The sequence below is a fragment of the Cebidichthys violaceus genome, unplaced genomic scaffold (assembly GCF_023349555.1).
Source record: "Cebidichthys violaceus isolate CVI_PGR_0920_01 unplaced genomic scaffold, fCebVio1.0.p SCAF_3, whole genome shotgun sequence".
NCBI lineage: Eukaryota > Metazoa > Chordata > Actinopteri > Perciformes > Stichaeidae > Cebidichthys > Cebidichthys violaceus.
In genome coordinates, this window is record NW_027176483.1 from 3,320,562 (window position 1) to 3,341,400 (window position 20,839).

Here is a 20,839-nt window from a genome sequence, read left to right on the forward strand (position 1 = left end):
CTTCACATCGGTGCCGTCCGTGGGCATGAACTCCTCGTAGATGTAGGATCCGGTTTTTCGTACGCTGGTTTCTGGGGAGTAGACGCTGCTACGACTCCCTATCTACAGCAACGAGGCAGAGAGAGAGAGACGATGGATCAACGTTTGATCCATCTTTTGGGTTTTCTGAGTCAAACCCGTCAAAAAAAAAAGGAGGATTTTTGTGGGAAACATCCCATCATAATGACATGACGGAGCATCTCTCTGAACCTTTCTGAAGAGCCTCTGGCTGCCCCCCCCTGCAGACGTTGGGTAATAGATGTAGACGTTGTGGTCCTCCGCGCACACGGGTTTCTCCACGAAGGGTTTAGGGAACACCTCCCCGTTCACCTCGACATGGTCCTCCGCCTCCACCAGGTTACACTCTGCACACGGGGAAGACTTTGGGGTTTTAAACGCAAACTAAAACAACACAGTCAAAAGACAAAAGAGATGCTACAAACATGGGAAATACACAATTAAGTTATGTTGAATGAATGTACAATCAAATCCATTTCAACAATGGTCCCTCTGGTTACTAGCTGTCTTTAAGCCATAACAGTCTGCTATTTATGTACTTTATGTATCCTGTATTTAACCAGGACAGCTACTAAGATACATTATTATTATTATTACGTTATTACCAGTACACACCTGGTCAAAATGGCAGAGAAAATTAAATGATAAATAAATCTAAAGCACAGGAGAAACAAATCTTCGTAGGTTTCATCATAGCTTTATCGTCCGATACATTCTTACTGGAATCGATGGCTTTTGTTTTAGTTTGTTACGATAAATCAGAGGGTTCACACACACAAACGTATTAATAAGGAAAAATAAGGAACCATTACCTTCAGGGTTGTCGGGGTCTCGGTTCAACACGGCATAACGAGGCAATTCAATGCCCTCCTCCTGCAGGATCCGGTACACCTCCCTCCTGACAGGGAATCAAATACCGTTAGAAACAACATGCAAAAGAGAGGACAACCAACGTGTGTGTGTGTGTGTGTGTGTGTGTGTGTGTGTGTGTGTGTGTGTGTGTGTGTGTATATGTGTGTGTGTGTGTGTGTGTGTGTGTGTGTGTCTTTGATGAGTCTGGGGTTGGGTAGTAAAACAGGAATAAGGTATTTCCAAATAGTCATTATGTAATTTTCATTTCGCTCCTCTGATTAGGAAAGGGAAGAAAATCACAAGTTGGTTGAATGCAACTGCAAATGCAGCTGCTGCAGTTTGGCGAGAAAGAGAAAGACAGTGAATCTCAATGAAGCCGTACGATTTGCACGAGTTAAGTCGGAATGATTTCCATCTCAGCCGCTAACTGCTGCGAGGGATGAGCTCATTTAAATGGAACGCAAACAGCTACATTCAAAAAAGGGGGCACAACGTGTCGTGATGCAGGAACATTGCTGGTTTTGTTCTGATGTCGTTAAGAGAATATACTTTCATGAATCTTTGTGTTTTAAAGTAACTTCTTGGACGACAAACTCTCAAAGGGCCGGTACAACGACAAGCATCACGTGGCAGAGAACTTCAGCTGATGCAACTCTAGCCATCGCTTCACTTTCTACCAGGCCGTCGGGAACACCGGGGTCATTTCCTAGTGACCTGATCAGCTGATTGGCAGTGAGTGAGTGAGTGAGTGAGTGAGTGAGTGAGTGAGTGAGTGAGTGAGTGAGTGAGTGAGTGAGTGAGTGAGTGAGTGAGTGAGTGAGTGAGTGAGTGAGTGAGTGAGTGAGTGAGTGAGTGAGTGAGTGAGTGAGTGAGTGAGTGAGTGAGTGAGTGAGTGAGTGAGTGTGTGTGTGTGAGTGAGTGTGTGTGTGTGTGTGTGTGTGTGTGTGTGTGTGTGTGTGTGTGTGTGTGTGTGTGTGTGTGTGTGTGTGTGTGTGTGTGTGTGTGTGTGTGTGTGTGTGTGTACATACCTGTCCTGTATGAAATACTGCATGTTGAGGTCGTTGATGAGCAGTGGGTTCCTGAGCTTCGCGTACTCCACAGCTTTGTCCAGGGGGAAACCTGACAAAAAAAAATGTCACACCAACAAAATCTTAATCCACCCAGAAAACATTCTTCTTTTGAATCAATCAACCAGCAAATAACTGAGCTAACAGTGACTTTTTCTAAATAGTTACTGAGCCTATATTTACTTCAGCATCTTCAAAGCGGTGAAATTGTCATGAGGTCTCGAGTTGATCATGTTGGGAGTGAGCTGATCATTTCCTGCACACAGAGGTGATGTCACTCGATAGATCAGGTCTTGATCAGCCCATCTGTGTGGGTGTAGTGCACCTTTAACGGCTCTTAGGGAGTTTTGAAAGGTTTTTAAAATCTGATTTTACGTGACGGGTGCACAATTTGAATAAAGATTAGAAAAACTCCCGCACACCGTCTTCTTATTGCTGGAAAATTTTGCTAATTTAAAACATTTGCTGGACCTTCATCCGATCACATTTTCCGCCGCGTTGTAAATTCATAAATATTCCAGCGGCGAACCGGGTGACAGGGTGAGAGAGTTCTCATGTATATTCAATAAGCTTCGACAGATTATTAAAAGGGAACACGATTCATCATAACCGCTTCACATGTTTTTATAACAGGCTTGAAGTTCTATGTGTAGAGCAAGTTACTTCAATGCATGTAGTAAACTACTGATGTGTCTCAAGGCTTCACCGTACTGTTCTGCATGTGAACAGAACAACGTCCGCGGGAAACATTTGAGGGAAATATTCCTGTTTCTACTTTCTAATAATAACAGCAACAACTCACACTATGTTCCCATGGTCTGAGAAACCATCCCAAACACGGACTCTTTTAAAAATAGAACGGAAAAACATGTCTCATGTGATGAAACACACACAGATCAGTGTCCAACGGAAACATTCCTTAAAGGATCTCTACGCGATATTTAGAGCATTTACATCGAACAATTAATAAAGTAGCAAAAAAAACGGTTTGCTCAGTAAGACAGCCGGTCGGTCGGTCGGTGTGTAATCTGAGCTTCTTTGTCGACACGTGCCTTTTAGTGCATGTGAGCCACTGGTTAAACACTGTTAACTCGGTCTGCACTGTTAGCTGCCAGCTACTGGCTCAGCGGTCGCCATGTTGTCCGTCACGTTTTCTACCTTTGGAGTGGAAGGAGATGAGGCAGTCGCAGAGCGGCCATTTCTCCACGGGCTCCTCCAGGATCACCTCCTCGGGAAAGATCACCACGTCGATGTAGTCAAACTTACAGAGTCGCTCCAGGATCTGAGTCATGGGTTTGGATTTGGACTTCTTCATCATGGCACATATGCCGACCACGATCTGTCGCTCTGGTGGCTGGAGGACAGGACGGAGAAAACAAAAGAAGAAGAAGAAGAAGAAGAAGAAGAAGAAGAAGAAGAAGAGAAGAGATATCATGAAGCGACTCTTCCAAATGTACTGTAAATTCAAAACTTTATTGCATGCATGCAAAATGTATTTGATTCTTGAGATAACACATTTGTTTTTTCGTTGAGAGTCTCTGCTGCTGTGCACACAGGGGTTGAGGTGACAGCTAGATGTTTGAACTGCTACCTGTTCACTCGCTTTCTAGATAAAACCGTCAGCAAGTGAAACAAAGAGAGAGACACAGCAAGTAAGTGAGCAGCAAACACAGCTCCTCCATGAAGTCCTTTTACAGCTGCCAGAGGCTATAAAGCTGTTTATCCTGGCTGTTTGCCTTTGTATATTTTTGTCTCCATTTATTTTTCCACTCCAAATAAAAAGCTTCCCCTTTAAGATTTCCAGGCTTGTTAAAACTTCCCAGAAATGACCAAAGCGTTGGCTTCCTGTTCCAAAAATTAAACCCCCTTTTTTCCCGCCCCCATTGTAAATTTATACAACAGCATTATTTTCCACTTTTGATGTAAAGCGTCTTCTTCACAAAGCACATCTCGAACACCACCCGTCAACCTACCGACTCGTCGTCATAGTCGTCCATGTCTTCTTCTCGAAACATCTCGTTCTTCATGCCTGCCTCCATTTGACCCATGTCCTGCTCGTCATCCCCGCAGCCAACCACGAACCAAGGAACGTCTCCCGTCGCTCCCGCCCCTCTCCGGTCTCTTCTGCTGGTCCGACGCAGGGCTCGCTCATCACAAGCCACCGCCAAACATGGCTGCTTCCTGGGTGGCTCCTCCTCCCCCTCCTCGGCTGGCGATTACAGCAGGAAGAAACCAGAGTGACTGACGCCTGAGAACCTGGTGATAAAGAGTCCGCCGGTGATTCTGAGCAGGCTGATAACAGCAGAATGTGTTGAGGTAGAGGAACACGAGGTAGAACAGAGGGAGTGGACGCCACGTGGGTCGAGGTAGAAAGTCAAGATCCTGGTTGTAAAAAGTCCCCGTGTCAGGACAGAGGAGGTCTGGAGACGCTTCTTCACACAGGAACCTCCAGGATCAACAGTTTTCTTGCCCTAGGAATAAAAAAAATTAAAAAAAGTTCAAACTATTCTTTTTGGAGGAAAAACTGTTTACACAAAACAATACAAACTTGACAAGTTAATACACACACACACACACACACACACACACACACACACACACACACACACACACACACACACACACACACACACACACACACACACACACACACACACACACACACACACCATCACCACAGTCCTGGTTGTTGCACTGTTGCTCAACGCACCGCTTGAGAAGTAACCGTCAAGGCTGTGAGACGAGCCACACAATAGGAGAACAACTTTATCGATTCCTGAGGAAAGTGGGTCATTGCAACACTCGAGAAAAATGATACTTAAGATATGAATCAAGATTTTGGCTTGAGAGAGTTTCTGGTTTGTTGACTGTTGAGATATTTACAGATGATGTCATTCATGAATCCGTAGCGAAAGGGTTTTTACAGACACGCTACGCGCTTCTTAATCAAACTCCTCAAAGTTACGCTAAAGGAGCCGAGCGATGAGGCGAGAGTGAGCAAAAAGACGCATTTATCAAGCAACTTACTCAAACTAACAGGGAAGTGCAAGAGCAACTTTTAAGAGCAACTCTCGCGTGACTAATCACGTCTGCTCTGAGCAGGAACGACCGATCGAAGACAAAGATTTACGCCAGACATGTCGCTACGTTACATTTTACTCAGCACTGATACTTTGAAACGTTTCAAAACAAGTTGAATTCATTTGTGTAAAATCCTTAACACCTCCAGCAGCCATTACCGTGAAATTAACTTTTTTAAATATGGAAATGTGGATTAAACTGAACTGTAGAGAAACAGCAGAATTGTTCTCGTCATTTGAACCTCTGACAAAATGCTGCAAAACCAAATTCAAATAATAAGCTGAAGTACCACATCATCAACTGCTTCAGCTGTATGCATGATAATTACTGTAGCGTCTTTAATGAATAGAGACGGTCGTCCAGCAACCGCAAGGTCTGCGGATCGATCCTCGGCTGCTGCGAGTCCTGTGCCGAAGTGTCCCTGAGCAAGACACTGAACCCCTAACTGCTAAAACTGTACAAATCACTCCTTATCATTGCTCACCACTCTCTGTACTACAGTTATCTAGTATTACTACAGTTATCTAGTATTACTCATAGTGAACAGAAGAAACCTCTGAGGAGATTCAATTTAAAGACATTATTAAGCTGGTGAGAAGTCACTTTTATCATAGTTATAGCATTAGAACTATTATAACTACTACTACTACTACTACTACTACAACAACCTGCAGCCAGCATGGATGTACGTCATTAAACGTCTCCTGTGCAGTACTTGTACTGCTTTAGCTAATATTTTGAGAGCGTGTTCAGTATAAAACGTACATAAACGCATCTATTCGGCTGTAGATTTCCACTTGTTGAATGTTTTACACAGAGGCATTCTGGGAAAGTGGAACAAAAGAGCGCCGCCGTTTGTCGTCATTGCCTGCGCTACGACGACGTCCTCTTAACGCCGCTTTCCAGTTCCCACCCAGAAGCAGAACTCAGTGTTGTTCTGCTGCTTTATGAACACTACTCTGATTACTACGCTTTGTATTGCAACTAAAACCACCACTAAATATCTATTCTATCTCTATGCAATTACAATACAAGTCATGCATACTAAACCCAAGCTGCAGAAACACAACAAAACCATAATTGAGTTGGACATGATAACCTTAATAAAAAAAAAGCAGGATTTATTGCAGGACTTTTTTGTTTCAGGCTGCACTAGTTTAAGCCTTATTAACTGGGTGCGTTTCTTCTAATTACACTATAAAACGTGACCTCCACTGTTGTCACAGTACAAACCTGGGGGGGGGGGGGGGGGGAGTTAGGGGACCTTCAGTTAGAGGAAGTGTAGCAGCGCTTCAATGACTTGAAACTATTTCCAGTGACAGAAAAACCGACGACGTGACTCAACGCACATCTGCACAAAAAAAAAAAAAAAAAAAAAAAAAAAAAAATCACAAACACACTTTTTCTAAATCATCTCTTCAGCCGGGCGCTTCAAGATAATGCGGGCGTGAACGTTCCACCGCGTATCTGATCAGATACCACGAAACAAAGAAGCAATGTCACGGACTCAGTGACAGCGCGAGGTGTGGGCCAAGCTAGAAGAAGAAACCTGCCGCTGTGGTATGTCCACAAATAGTAGAGGCACTCAATGCTGGCTCACATGTCTCTCACACCAACCCCCCCCCCCCCCTCACACCCCCACCCTTCAAACACCATCACCCACGACGACAACCAGCTGACTGGAGGAGAACAGCCTCCAGGAACATAACGGTGGATTGTATCACCTCTCTGCGAGCGCCACGCAGTCCTCAAATGACAAAGATAACTCATCGTTACTAGAGCTCCGAGGCGATGACGGGCCCCATTAAACAACATGGAGGCCCGTCTTGCCCCCCCCCCCACGGGGTCGGGTCGGAGAACACCGACGGAGATAAACTCGTAAACATTTATAGCTGCTGCGCTCGAGTTTACTTTACCTTTATGTAGGTCAAGGGCACAGCCGTCACTCCGACTGACATCGCACACTATTACAACAAGGTATGCGTGATGTTGATCATCAAATCACACAAAATGGAATTCCAACCAGAGGTCAGGTGAAGTGACTTCACCGATTAAAAATATCTTTCAGCGCTGAGCTCAGCTGGTGTCAGGATTGGCTGTAAAAAGGGAGGGAGGAGGCCTCGTGACTTAACACACCTGATGGATCAGTTCTGCACGTTGCTGTCATTTATCAGTCATTTGCATGTTGGAGGATCGGAAATCTGAGCTAAAAACACAACGCTATGGACCTCTGCGTTCACATATTTTGTGGTAAACATCAATTGTTGTCTTTACAAAACGACGACGTTGTGTTTCCATTGGGTCCCTATAGCAGTTTGAAAACAAGCGGTACTCATTTGGGATATATATTGTACCTAAATATTTCATAAATAACAAAACTGTCACGGGTCAGACTGGGTCAGATTGTTCGTCCTGTCTTCTGATGATCTGATGACTTAATTCACCAGATTCTCTTAATTGTGTCCATTTCCTGGACGCCACAGTAGGTCAATAAAGTCATGAGTGACTTCATGATCCTTTCAGTGAAGAACAAAGGAGACAGGAGGAGAAACCAGACTAAACTGTCATGTGATCTCCTCTCTGCCAGTGAAATTGCAAAAATAAAAAGTCAAATCCTGCGTCACTATGAATAAATTAGGAGGCCGATTAACAAAAAGCATCTCCAGCTATCACACCTGCAGGCCCTCGTGACACACGGATGAGTTCACCTCCGCCGTCACTGCGGAGCCGGAGATCAGCGACGCGGCTCCAATAAAAAGACCTTTGACCTTTGAGACACAGTCTGCCGCAGGAGGCCCGGGACGGTCATCAGCCCCAAAGCACCTCTCTGATAACAGACGAGACACAAGCCGGCACACCGTGCAAGAGACAACCGTCAACTACAGACTCACAACATGAGGATTGATCTAACAACTGGGTCTTTTCTGGGAAATAAAAAAAAATGACATGATGACGTGTGTGTGTGTGTGTGTGTGTGTGTGTGTGTGTGTGTGTGTGTGTGTGTGTGTGTGTGTGTGTGTGTGTGTGTGTGAGAGATTGGGACCTTTATTGTGAAAGGTGAAGCATTAAGTGCAGTATCACTACGTCTCTATCAGGGTCAGGACGATGCTGAACAAGTGAGCAGCTTGTTATCTGAAGAGATTTGAAGACTGTTAATTATTATATTCAATAAAACTTTCTGCACAAAGTCATCGAGGTTACCTGGAACACTAACAAACCCCCCCCCCCACACACACACACACACACACACACACACACACACACACACACACACACACACACACACACACACACACACACACACACACACACACAACACCCCCACCCCCCACACAAGCATGTGATCACATTATGCACTGAGCCGTCATCACTGAAAACAGAGGCCAGCAATAAGCTAAACAGACCCGTTATTTTGAACTCAAACACATTTGCCACTGAAGCAGACGAGTCCTCTGGAAGATGATTTATGGGACTTAGAAAGTTGCATGACTTTTATTTCCCCCACTTCTGATGGATCACCTCTGCCGGGTCTGTATACGGCTTTCGGTGTTACACTGAAATGAGTCCCTCAGGAGGACACTGCAGCAGCAGCAGCAGCAGACGATGATAGAAAGACGCAGCAGCAGACAAAACAGAAGATAAACAGAAGAGATGGGAATAGAGCAGACGGGCCTCATACTAGAATACGGCACAACGATGAATATCTAAACGTTACAACATGCTATGTGCAATTTATGAATGAGGGTAAAGCAGCCATCAAATCAGTCAATGTTCCCTAAAATAACCTGCTAACAGTTTGCAGATACGTTTGTCCTGAAGTGACATTAAAACAGAAACAATTCAGATAAAATGTCAATGTTTCTGCCCATGTTTAGACATGTTTGTTGTTTTTGGATGTCTAATTCATTCAACAGTGAACATACTGTTATAATAATAATATTAATAATATTAAGTATTCTCCTTTTAATCCAAGTTAGTTTCTCAGCTAAAAGACTTCTAGTTGATTCTGCTTTTATTGTTGTAATCCGGATCTGTGCCTTTTGCCAGATTACCTCTGGTTATGTTAAAGGAAATGTACAAAACTGTAAAGATTAGTCGACCAATCCATTAATTGATCGACAAAGTTGCAAACAAGCCAAGTCTCTCTTCAGGGTTCTCAGTGGTGTGAGGACTTCCTGCTTTTGTTTGTCTCATACAAACTATCAACAGCGGACATCACAGGTGTCCAGCAGTCTGTCTTCAAGCCACAACCTGCTCCTCGAGTCACTCGTGAGACACGATGAATGAATCCTGTGGAGGTTTAGTAGTAAAACACACCACGAACACACACACGCACACGCGCGCACACACACACACACACACACACACACACACACACACACACACACACACACACACACATAACTACATCAGTGCGTTGGCCTGCTCGCTCCTCAGCGCTGTCGTTACACACAGTCAAGTAACACCGTTTAAAAAAAAAAGCTTGCCTGCTTTTGTCTATTTCCACCGACACAACAGCAACAATGCAACTTCCCGCAGTTGCCGCCGCCGCCGCTGCCAACAATTAAAAGAAGACTTACCGGCGGAAAAACAACTTCAGTCTGCCGCTCACTTCCTCATTTCCTGTGACTGAACCGGACTAACAGTGAAGCTCCTTCAGCCAGAGTTCAGTAGTAAAGTTGTGAGCTAGCTAACGTTACGCGCTAAAGTTCACGTGCGGTCATCCGTGATTAGCCGCTGCTGCTGCTGCTGCTGCTGCCGTTAGCTTCCTTTTCCTTTTCTTCACCTTTTGTTTTTTTTTACATTAAGTTACGTTTTTCTTTCAAATCCTAGTCATCACTGCCACCTATTGGTCAAAGTGATGAATTGCAGCACCGCACGCTTCAAGAACTGATAGAGGGAAGTTGATAGATGCATAATATAGTATAATATATATAATATAATGTAATATATATAAAATATAATATATATAATATAATAAAAAGTAATCTAATAAAATATAATATAATATAATACAATTAAATTAAATATAATATAATATAATAAAATGTATATAATATAATACAATATAATATATATAAAATATTATATATAATATAGTATAACATAATATAATATAATACAATACAATACAATATAATATAATATAATGTAATGTAATGTAATATAATATAACACAATATAATATAATAACATATCATATCATATCATATCATATTATATTATATTATACAGCTGTACTATACTGTAATTATCATTATTACATTGTACCTTACACTAAGCTATATTTTGTATCCCATACTATGTTCTACATTACAATATCATATTATATTACGTTAATATGTTATACTGTCTTATTGCATTATTATTCTATATTAAGTTGTCCATATTACTACAGACAAACACTATAGTACACAATGTATATTATTCTGATGTACGCTGTTTATATAAAATACTAGACCTTCTGACTCTACTGCTGATAATGACATTGCCGTCACTTTACCTTGTAACTTTGTCTTTAATTGCTCTTATAAAGTTTCTATTTTTACTCATATGGTTTTTGTTTTATATTCATTGTATTTTTCTCTTACTTTCTCTATCAATCTGTGTGTATTCTGTCTTTGTGTTCTTCCAACAACTGAAACAAAAAAGGATTATCTTAACTTATTAAGTCAAAGTATTGCATTCAAATTCCAATTTATGTAAAAGTACATCAGCAAGGAGTCAGAAAATAATAAGTCTGAGAACCACTGAAAATTCTACTCTTTTAATTTGTATATTAATGCGATGTAGTGGAGGAGAAGTAGCAGCAGGAAATGGAAATACTCAAGCAAAGTACCTCTAACCTGCTGATACTGTACTTATTGTAGGCCTAAACAGCCCAATAAAGTACATTAAAGTATATCCCAAATACCTGGTATACAGAAACGTGCGAATGCGCATGTATCATCAAATGTGGATCAGATTTGAGTCATTTCAGAGGTAAAACACAGAGCTTTTATTTTGTTAAGTGAAGTTATTTATCATGCCCTGCTGGAACCACGCTCAGTCAGCTGAGGTATGAAACAAGATTTCTATAATCCCACAGTTTTCTTCCCATTGCACCAAATTCCCAGCATCAGACTGGCGCTGGCCGCTGCCAAGCAGCCCGGTGTGGCTGATGTGATGTCTGGCAACCTGTCAAGAAAATGTGGAGAGAGTTCTCTATCCCATCATGCAACAGGACATGAGAAGTGAGTCTGTGCTGCGAGCATAAGGAAGTAGTGTTCACGTAAAAAAAAACAGTAACCACCTCTCCCTCCCTCTCCTCATCTTCTCTCTCTCACCACCTCGCCAGCATCCAAAAAAAAAAATCTCTTGAATTATGTAATGCATCTTTTAAAATAAATAAATAAATAAATCAAAACGCTCTCTGAAGCGCCCTGTCTTCACCGATTCAATAGGCGCACTATCATTGATGGCCATCTTGGATTTTGACAAACGCGTCTTTGTCCACTTTGAGTCGCATTCAGCTCACAAGGAGAGGAGAGGAAACGGAGGCGTAAAGGTCCGTGACATTAAAAGGTATAAGACGGTCAACGTGTAGTTTCCATGGATCATGGAGTGAGCGCGGCCACTGATGATGAATAATGAGGCGAACGGGTTCAACAAGTGTCCTTCTTCTGCCTCTTGCTCACTTTCTCCCACCCTTCACGAGAAAGAGGGAGATATTTGCTATGGTTATGACTCATAAACTCTGCCACATTTACTGGAACTGAGAATCGATCTTCGTACAAAACTGTACATTTCTCTCTTTAGGCCAAAGAGAAAGATATTGAAAGATATGATTTTCAGACTGTTACTGTGCAGCCGGTGAGCTCCACACTGGATGTCACCTCCTGAGTTGGGACACCTTAAAGTCCCTGATCATATTTCACCTGCAAAATATATATATTTTTTCTGTCTTGAGATTGAAAATTGACTTTACTTTTCGTTTCCTGCACACACGGAGTGACTACAGCATCCTATTGCTCTCCAAAAAGCCACTCGAATAATTCCCCCACCGCTGCATGAAACATCCACAGCCTCTTAAATAACATCACAAAATGATGAGGAGAAGATCTCCCGTTGCATCTACTCATCCATTTTGTCCAGACAGAGCTGTCAGCGTGGCTCACACATCCACACACATCCACTTGTATATATCGTGAGCGAGCCCTGACAGCCATAAAGCGCCTATTCACCTCTATGGAGGGGCTGTAAAGCAAAAAAAAAAGAAAAATGCAGCCCTCTAACTTGATAGACTGCCAGAGGCTGTGTCAACACACACACACACACACACACACACACACACACACACACACACACTGCTCTTTTTCCTTAATGGATAGCAGGACGAGATGCCCAGCCAGGACTGGTTGAAAGAAGGCCTTATGACAGGGACACACACACACACACACACACACACACACACACACACACACACAGATGATACGACAAGCAGCCTTCATATTAACAACTTGTGTACCAGCCATCCTGGGTAAATAAACAATTAACAATGACACCAGCTAATATGATTTACGACCTCACTGAATGCACATAGAACACCTCATCCGTTGACAGAGTTGGTGCGCTCTATTGGTCGAGGAAAAGAAATGTCAGGTTTCACTCAAAACAAATTGTTCTCATCGTATTCTTACAAAAAGTTTGAGCCAAACAATGCCAACAATTGTAGAAATGCATTTCGAGCTTTCTTTTTTAAATTCTGTGCTCGGTGATCTTGAGCCTTGTTTTAACGTGACATTAAACTGTCAATAAATGTGAGAAATCAAACAAAATATCTGAATAAATGCAGATCACAACCATCGGGGGATTATGAAACAATGGACCTTTGGTCACAGACATGCAAAAGGCCCCACCGCCTCTCCACATGAGAACTAACTAGAACATAAGAAGGAAGAAGACTCACAGAAATGATTGTTTAGCGTCTTTTTGTTGATGTTTTGTGTCTCTTAGTTGTTACGCATCTCTCTGTGGTTTTGTGGTCTGTGTGGACATTTTGTGGACATTTTGTGTGTCTTAGTTGTTTTGTGTCCCTTGGTTATTATTTTGGTCCTTTTCCTGTTATTTTTGTGTGAAATTTTGATTTTCTTCGTAGTTGTTTTGTGTCTCTCTTTGGTTGTTCTATGTTCTTTGTGATCATTTTGTGTCTCTTTGTGGTTGTTCTATGTTTTTTGTCATCATTTTGTGTCTCTTTGTGGTTGTTCTATGTTCTTTGTCATCATTTTGTGTCTCTTTGTGGTTGTTCTATGTTCTTAGTCATCATTTGGTGTCTCTTTGTGGTTGTTCTATGCTCTTTGTGATCATATTGTGTCTCTTTGTGATCATTTTGTGTCTCTTTGTGGTTGTTCTATGCTCTTCGTGATCATTTTGTGTCTCTTTGTGGTTGTTCTATGCTCTTCGTGATCATTTTGTGTCTCTTTGTGGTTGTTCTATGCTCTTCGTGATCATTTTGTGTCTCTTTGTGATCATTGTGTGTCTCTTTGTGATCATATTGTGTCTCTTTGTGATCATTGTGTGTCTCTTTGTGATCATTTTGTGTCTCTTTGTGATCATTGTGTGTCTCATTTCTGAGGGTTTTAACAACAATTACCATCTGTTGGACCTGAGTGACAAAGAGGTTTAAGATCGAGTTGGAGAATTGCTCAGCGCTGGCAGGTTTGTCCCTCCTCTTTCATATTTAGACCCAGAGATAAACTGATCCTCCTGTTTCGAATGAGCAGCTTCATTCTGTGTATTCTCAGAGGTACATAAATACAATTCTAGCCTGGAAAAGTGTGAAGACAATTAACGTTATAAAAAAAACCCTCCCAATTGCTGTTCACAAGCAGCCACAAAATGCCAAGCGGAGAGAGAGTCTACTTCAGGCACATTTTTATAACACAGGAAGGAATGTTCTAGCATCTCCAGGATGTCAATGTTCCTCCTAACAGCTGCTGGACCTCAGGAAGCTGCTGAGACGTGACATGTTAGACGATATAAACCCTCAGACTGAATGGACAGAAAGCCTCATCTGTGTGTTTCTGTCTGTCTCAATGTCAAACCTGTCTGCCTGCCCCTCCTATTGCCTGATATTTCTCATAGGGACTCTGATGTACAGACCACTGACATGTACGTGTCAATACGTACTAATATGGAATATTTGCAATCGCAAATTAGGTGGTCGTGTACAATACTGTATATGTGTGTTAACACTCACCCAGGTACTGGCTGTACACATTACAGCGGTATGATTATACTCATTCATACCCATAGTTTCTAAATCTGTATGTGTAAATCTGTGTTTTTAAAGGGCCAGTGTGTAGATTCTCAGGAGATCTTTCAGCAGGAAATGGAATACGATATTTATAACTATGTTTTCATTAGTGCATAATGAATAACGCACCTGAAACTAAGGATTTCGTCATCTTAGAATGAGCCCTTCATATCTATATAGGGAGTCCGCCATGTTTCTACCGAAGCCCAGACTGGACAAAACCAAACACCGAGCTCCCGTTTTAAGTTACCTGAAGGCCACCGTAGTTTTTTGTGAAACTGCGGTAACTTGAGCTGCAGAGTGCAAAACTGTGGTACCACCAGCCGCCGCCTGACTTCCATTGCTCTGCTACAGCAGTGTAATAAACGTGAGGATGACCTATATGAGCAAGACAAACGGTTTTACTGCGGCTCACACATTACCAGTCTTGGAAAGGGAGGAGTCAGAGGAGGAGTATACGGTTGGTTGCAATCTGCCACCCCAACACCTTCTCATCCCAACTCGTCACGTACCGACGCTTGGTTAGTCGCCTTGGCGACCCTTTCTAGCTCACTGGGCCGCCCGGCGCGTCAAACTATGAGGCTCGTGGTTAACGTTGTGAATTCAAACAAAAACACCTGCATAGGTTTAGGCAGCAAAACCGCTTCATCGCTGGGTATCAAAAAAAATGAACACAAAGTAACGTTAAGTACGGAAAACACGTCATAACTTACGTATCTTCAACAAAACTCAACAACATTTTGGGACAAACTGGTCACAAAAAACAGTCTCCTGTTTGAAGGTCCTGTGCTTGTTTGATCCATCCACCTCATGGTAGGTTTCTGCTGTATTGATACTTCCAGGTACATGATTACATGGATTACATATAAATTGATTTTTGTGGGATATCATAAGAATTACAGCGCATTCATTTCTCTATGTTTAGCTACGATTGCTGTATGAGAACAGCCTGTAATATGAATTATGCTATAGTTTTGTGCTCTGGTATGACAAATGTGAACTACTGAACGAGAGAGGCCAAACGCACAACAATGATTTTGTCATATGTTTATCAATGCATACTGTCCATGCAAGTGTGTGTGAAGTCGTAGTGTGTGTGTGTGTGTGTGTGTGTGTGTGCGCGCTTGCCTGTGCGACATCAACCAATCTACCGAAACAGACGCCTCAGCACTTTTCCCGAGCTTGAAATTTGTCACCCTCAAGAAAAAGCCTCAGTCTGGTTCTGGTTGATCCCGACTACCTGTGTCAGCAATATTCCAGCTTGTCTCCAGGCCCATATTTGGATCATTTGAGACGAAGCAGAGAGGAAACACAAGCGTCTCTGTGTTGACCTCCCTCGTCCACTCTGAGAGGTCTTTCAGGTGGACTCTGCTCTCTTGTAAGTCAAGTCTGCACTCGCTGAGACTGCAAATGAGCTGGAAACAGTCACTATGAATAATGAGTTTGGGTGTGTCGCGACAAAGACACACAGATAAACACACATTTAAATACAGAGGGAACTATTTTGGGTGAATGTGACCCTTAGGACGAGTTAACTTATGGAAAAAAAAAAAGATCAAATTCGTCTTTTTTTTTTTTTGTGAGAACAAAAGGGTCATTCATGGCCCAACTAGCGTGAGCAACAGAATATCACAGTCAAGTACTATTAAATATTACTGATTTTGTGAGTCAGCTCAACACCACAGACATACACACAATTTATTTACAAGCCCGGCTGTGGAAACAGATTACGCGTCACTTTGTGGAGACTCATTGTGTGCCTTAATATGTAGTCTGCTCAACACATAAAGCCCATACTCTCAACACGTTTAACAACCTCTGTGCAATTTCAGGCGAAAAGACACTAAAACATACTGAAGGGGGTTTTCCTGCTGCCACAGACAGAGAGGTTCAGTTCTTCATACTTTTAGTTTGTTGCGGTATCAAGCGCCAAACTGGAGGAAAAAGTTGTCGCTCATATGTTTCCAAATAAATCTACAGATATTTGTATTAAGATATCCATCTAAAACCGGGCTTTACATTTCATAACATTTGTCCACAAAGTAGCAGTTGTTTAAAGCCATTAAAGCCATTCCCATGACGAGAATTGACGGAAACTCAAGGAAGAATTCTGAACTTGCAAAAGTCAAAAGCAATTTTCCAGAGGTTGTAATGTTGCTTACAACCTATAATTTACCAGCGAGGCTGAACATGTTAAGTTTGTCCTGAGGATGGGGTTATAAATGTCACTGGAACCATCACAATCAAAAGCGCTCATCCTCTGAGGAGCATGACTGTGCTTAGTAAATTCCATAGCAATGCGCCCGCTAGTTTCTGATATTCATTGTCCCCCGGAGGAAATTTGAGGAGCTCAGTAAGAAGAACAAGCAGATCGTGTAATGTCCACAACAAATGTCATGTCGGTACAAAGCGTTGGTGAAGGCGATGAAAGGTTCCTTCAGGGGGGGGGGGGCTGAGAGATAGTGAGCCAAACCCCGTATAAATGGCAGATGAGGTGGTTTGGCACCAGAAAACGGTGGCTTACTGAAACACAGGGAAAAAGTAAAATCAAATGAAACTACGTTTAAACTGAAGCAAAAGAAGCCGCAGAACTGTCAACTTCTGTTTCCCCCTCCTTACTTCAATCAATGGCAATTGGCCTCACCTGACCAGAACCGACCACCTGCCCAGGTGTGTGTAGGGTTAATCACACAGATTAATGAACCAAGCAATAATACAAATATCCATTAGTAATGACATCTCAACCTATGGGTACCCATCCATACCAATGAGCACACAACACATCATAGAATGCTGAACTACCTTACCGATCTTCATCTTAAGCCATCCTCAGGCCTCGCTGCTAGAGAACCCCAGAGACAAATAACAACATGTAGCTTTTAGATTTCGTTGAGCTACAAATGAGTCACAAATAATTAAACGTGTAAACTTCCGACACCTCAGGTCTAAGATTTCTTCCGCCAGCTTTGTAAATGTGTCATTCGACAGCAGGTTGATCCGCTGTTAGAAGGTCTAGTGTTCTCTCGGATTGAGCACATCTGGTTTATTTTTGGTTCTTGTCGCTTCATGTGCAGTGACGCGATGATTCCCACTGGTGGCGGGAAAGTTAATAGTTTAGCTCTAAACATCTAAACCAATGCTTTTATATTGTCAAGAGACGAGCAGAGCTGTAGACGAAATGACCTCAAATAGTCAAAGTAAAGGTAAAATGGATTAGAAGATAAGAAGTTGAAAGAAGATTGTCTGCATTTCTAGTTTATCTGGGTCAATGTCTAACTCCCAATCTGATTTATGTGATCTCAACAGATGACTCAGTATGTGAGAGAATGAACACTTCTACAGTTCTTCTTCTACAGTAGGAAAAAGTGGCTATGGCCTCGTAGACTGTTCCTTTGTTTGACATTCACTTTTTCTTTCATGGGCTTCTGGAGCAGCTGTTTGGCTCCCCTACAGTCTTGGCCGTCTTTACATTGTGAGCGAGAGAGAGAGACGCACTCAAAAATCAGTCTGAGATCACAGCAGCAGCATAAGTGACGTACTTTGTGGTTGTTAGGGCGATTTTCCACTAAACAAAACTATGAGAGCCAAACAATGGTTCACTCAGAGTTTTTAAGTAATGACACCATTTTTTTACAGTCACAAACCTTTTCATCGTCTTATAAAAACAAGGCTTTTGGCTTCAGGGAGCTTTCTTGTGACTATAAGAGCGCCATTTGTAATCCCCTAAACCTGCTGGCTTGGACAGTGGGAAACACTTCTTCCTCTTCAGCGTCTCCTGTTCTGCTCAACGGCTTTCCAGTGAAGCTTCTCAGCTGCCAACTTTAGCGATCCGCGGTTTGAACAGGCCATTTGACTATGAACGTGCACGAAAATATCAAGCATGTGTCGAAACCTTCCCTGCAAAAGAGCTATAAAATATATTTTTGGAGGTGGCCTGGTATGAAAATGTTCCGGTGCCTGACTTTCCGCGCGCCTCCTTCAGATGTGCAACAGCTGATTGACATGAATGATGGTGAGTAAACCTGATGTTCCTATTTCATCTGGGTGCAGCTGCTGAATAAACACGGAGTCGGCAAATAAGCACAAAATTAGAGCAAATCGGCGGCTAATACTTTCTACCTTTGAAGTGATAGATGGCAAGAGTGCGTCAGTGAGTGCAGGCAGCACACAGCCAGTATTTACACCTCTGAATAGAGCTTGGAGGGAGACACGCCTCTCCTCAACCTCAGGCCAACATTAGCATGTTTGACTTTTAGGTGAATGCACACTGACACCAGTGGCAGACACATGTGGCAGTATATATATATATATATATATATATATATATATATATACATGCTGAAACACACACTCTTTTTTAGGATAAACAGTCATCAACACATACTTCACATTCTCTGACACTATTATAGTTTTGTAAACTAATAACTTGTGGTACATTAAGCAGTATTAAGTCATAGAAATTAGGTCCAGGTCCTTTTTTTATCAGCTTCAACATTAAAGTGACGAACACATTAATTAACACATCAGAAAACATCATATGCAAAAGTAAAATACTGACATTTTACTGCACAATTCATTTTGCTGATAATACTTACATACTTTTACCGTAGTAAGGTTTTGAATGCAGGCCTTTTACTTGTAGTATTATTTTCACAGAGTGTTATTAGTACTTTTACTTAACTGCTTGTACGTCAGGACAACATCTACACAGTACAGAGACAACTTTGGTGTACGACAACGGCCGACAGTATACTGTAAATATTCATCCCTTTACTCACACTGTATTTTGTGAGCTACAGAAGAATGTTAGGGCCATAAGGTGAAAAATGAGAGGAGGAAGATTTGCATTTCGAGAATTATTAAGTCAAAATGTCAAAAATAAACCCAAAAGGGCGAGAATAAAGTTGAAATGTTGAGAATGAGGTTGAATTTTCAGTATTAGTGCCAGGCACAAGAAAAAATAAATCAGAGGAGGACAAGGTTTTTTGTTGCATTTTGTGAATAAAGCCGAAATGTTGAGAATAAAGTCAAAATATAAAAAATAACATTGAAATGTCAATAATAAATGAATAAACTTTTAACAAAGAGCATAATCTGAAATTTCGCCTTTATCCTCAACATTTCTCATTCTTAATAGTAAGACTATCCGCCTCCATTCAAACCAATTGGACAGATAACTGCAGACAGAATGAGACAATCTGACATTGTCCAGGAGCAGCAAGAATCCCTTTATTTTGGCAGATTTCATGAGATTCTGTGCTTCAGCGTTGATATTCAAGGCTGTTTGTATGACCTCACCAACTGGCAGAGGAGGATCACTCTCTCTCTCTCTCTCTCTCTCTCTCTCTGTCTCTCTCTCTCTCTCTCTCTCCCTCTCTCCTCCCTCTCTCTCTCTCTCTCTCTCTCCCTCTCTCCCTCCCTCTCTCTCTCTCTCTCTCCCCCCCCCCCTCTCTCTCTCTCTCTCCCCCTCTCTCTTCCAACATCTAATGTGTGGTGTAGTTTGAATAAAGCTTCTTTCTGCTCTCCTACTCAGGCAGGAGTGAGAGGCCCCTGGAGTCGCTGGCCTGGGAGCTTTGGAGCATCAACGGTACGTTTCCAACTCACAACTGGAGTCCCTAACGAGGAATATTGTGACAGGGTTTTAGGGAAATCCTTTGACACTTCATCCTCTGATTGGGGGGGACAGGTAGGATACTGTTGAGTATCTGTGTCAGATGTCAAAGCAAAGGTAACTGTTCTTTTTTGATCTGTGGAAGTTAATCATGAATACCATCGAATCACTTTAAGTACGTTTCTGCGCTGGTGGGAGTTGTGATTTGTTTGCTGCAGTCTGGTATGGTTTCTGAGTTTTGCTGAGTTGACTTTAGTGAGGTGTTAATGGAGTCAGCTTTTCTAACAACTAACTGATTGTTGATTTGCTGGTTTAACTTCACCGTGCATCGTTGTGTTATTCCACAGTGATTTAAAGAGTATAATGTGGCAGGAATTATCATTATAGCTATATTATTATTAATCCCATTTATATGTCAGTTTGCATTCTGGGTGGCTTCCTGGATGGAAGGAGAGTGGCATGTATGAAATTGCAATTACTCAGTGTTTGGATTAATGTCACGACCCTATGCCAGCACTCTTGATGATTTGTGGTCTAACCCTGAATGGCGTGCGATTCCTTAAAACAAAGCCATGTGTACTTGTGATGCTCCTCGTCTCCGTTGCATACGTCTACAAATCTTAACCGCGTCATTCAAAGAGCTGTTAAGTTTTCCTTATTTAGATCATTTTTAGAGGCCTAAGATGGTAAAAAAATAAATAAAAATGATCCAGGTATTCACAAGAAAACAAGCAAATATCAGAAGAACGTCTGACTTAAGAAATATAATTTTGTGCAGCAGAAATATGTTTTTTTTCTTTCCCATCTTTGCGAAACCTCAGATTTATTACGCGACCCCCCACTAGCACCACGGGGAATAAGATTCTAAAGGTGCAA

The 20,839-nt window shown here is 42.0% G+C and overlaps 2 protein-coding genes across 2 annotated transcripts in view; one reads left to right on the top strand and one right to left on the bottom strand.

The window, feature by feature from the left end:
• Window positions 1–9,827, bottom strand: part of LOC137881168 (inositol hexakisphosphate and diphosphoinositol-pentakisphosphate kinase 2-like) — a 40,889-nt gene extending 31,062 nt beyond the window's left edge. Inside the window, 8 exon segments of the mRNA XM_068722960.1 lie at window positions 1–102; window positions 250–404; window positions 870–955; window positions 1,938–2,028; window positions 3,135–3,330; window positions 3,950–4,072; window positions 4,075–4,447; window positions 9,638–9,827. Coding sequence (XP_068579061.1) covers window positions 1–102; window positions 250–404; window positions 870–955; window positions 1,938–2,028; window positions 3,135–3,330; window positions 3,950–4,072; window positions 4,075–4,128 — 807 coding nt within the window. The 5' untranslated portion in view covers window positions 4,129–4,447; window positions 9,638–9,827.
• Window positions 9,828–19,890: 10,063 nt separating this feature from the next.
• acanb (aggrecan b) overlaps window positions 19,891–20,839 on the top strand; it is a 14,722-nt gene continuing 13,773 nt past the window's right edge. The window contains exon 1 of the mRNA XM_068723776.1: window positions 19,891–19,939. The gene's annotated coding sequence lies outside the window, so the exon portion shown is untranslated. The remainder of the gene's footprint in view (window positions 19,940–20,839) is intronic.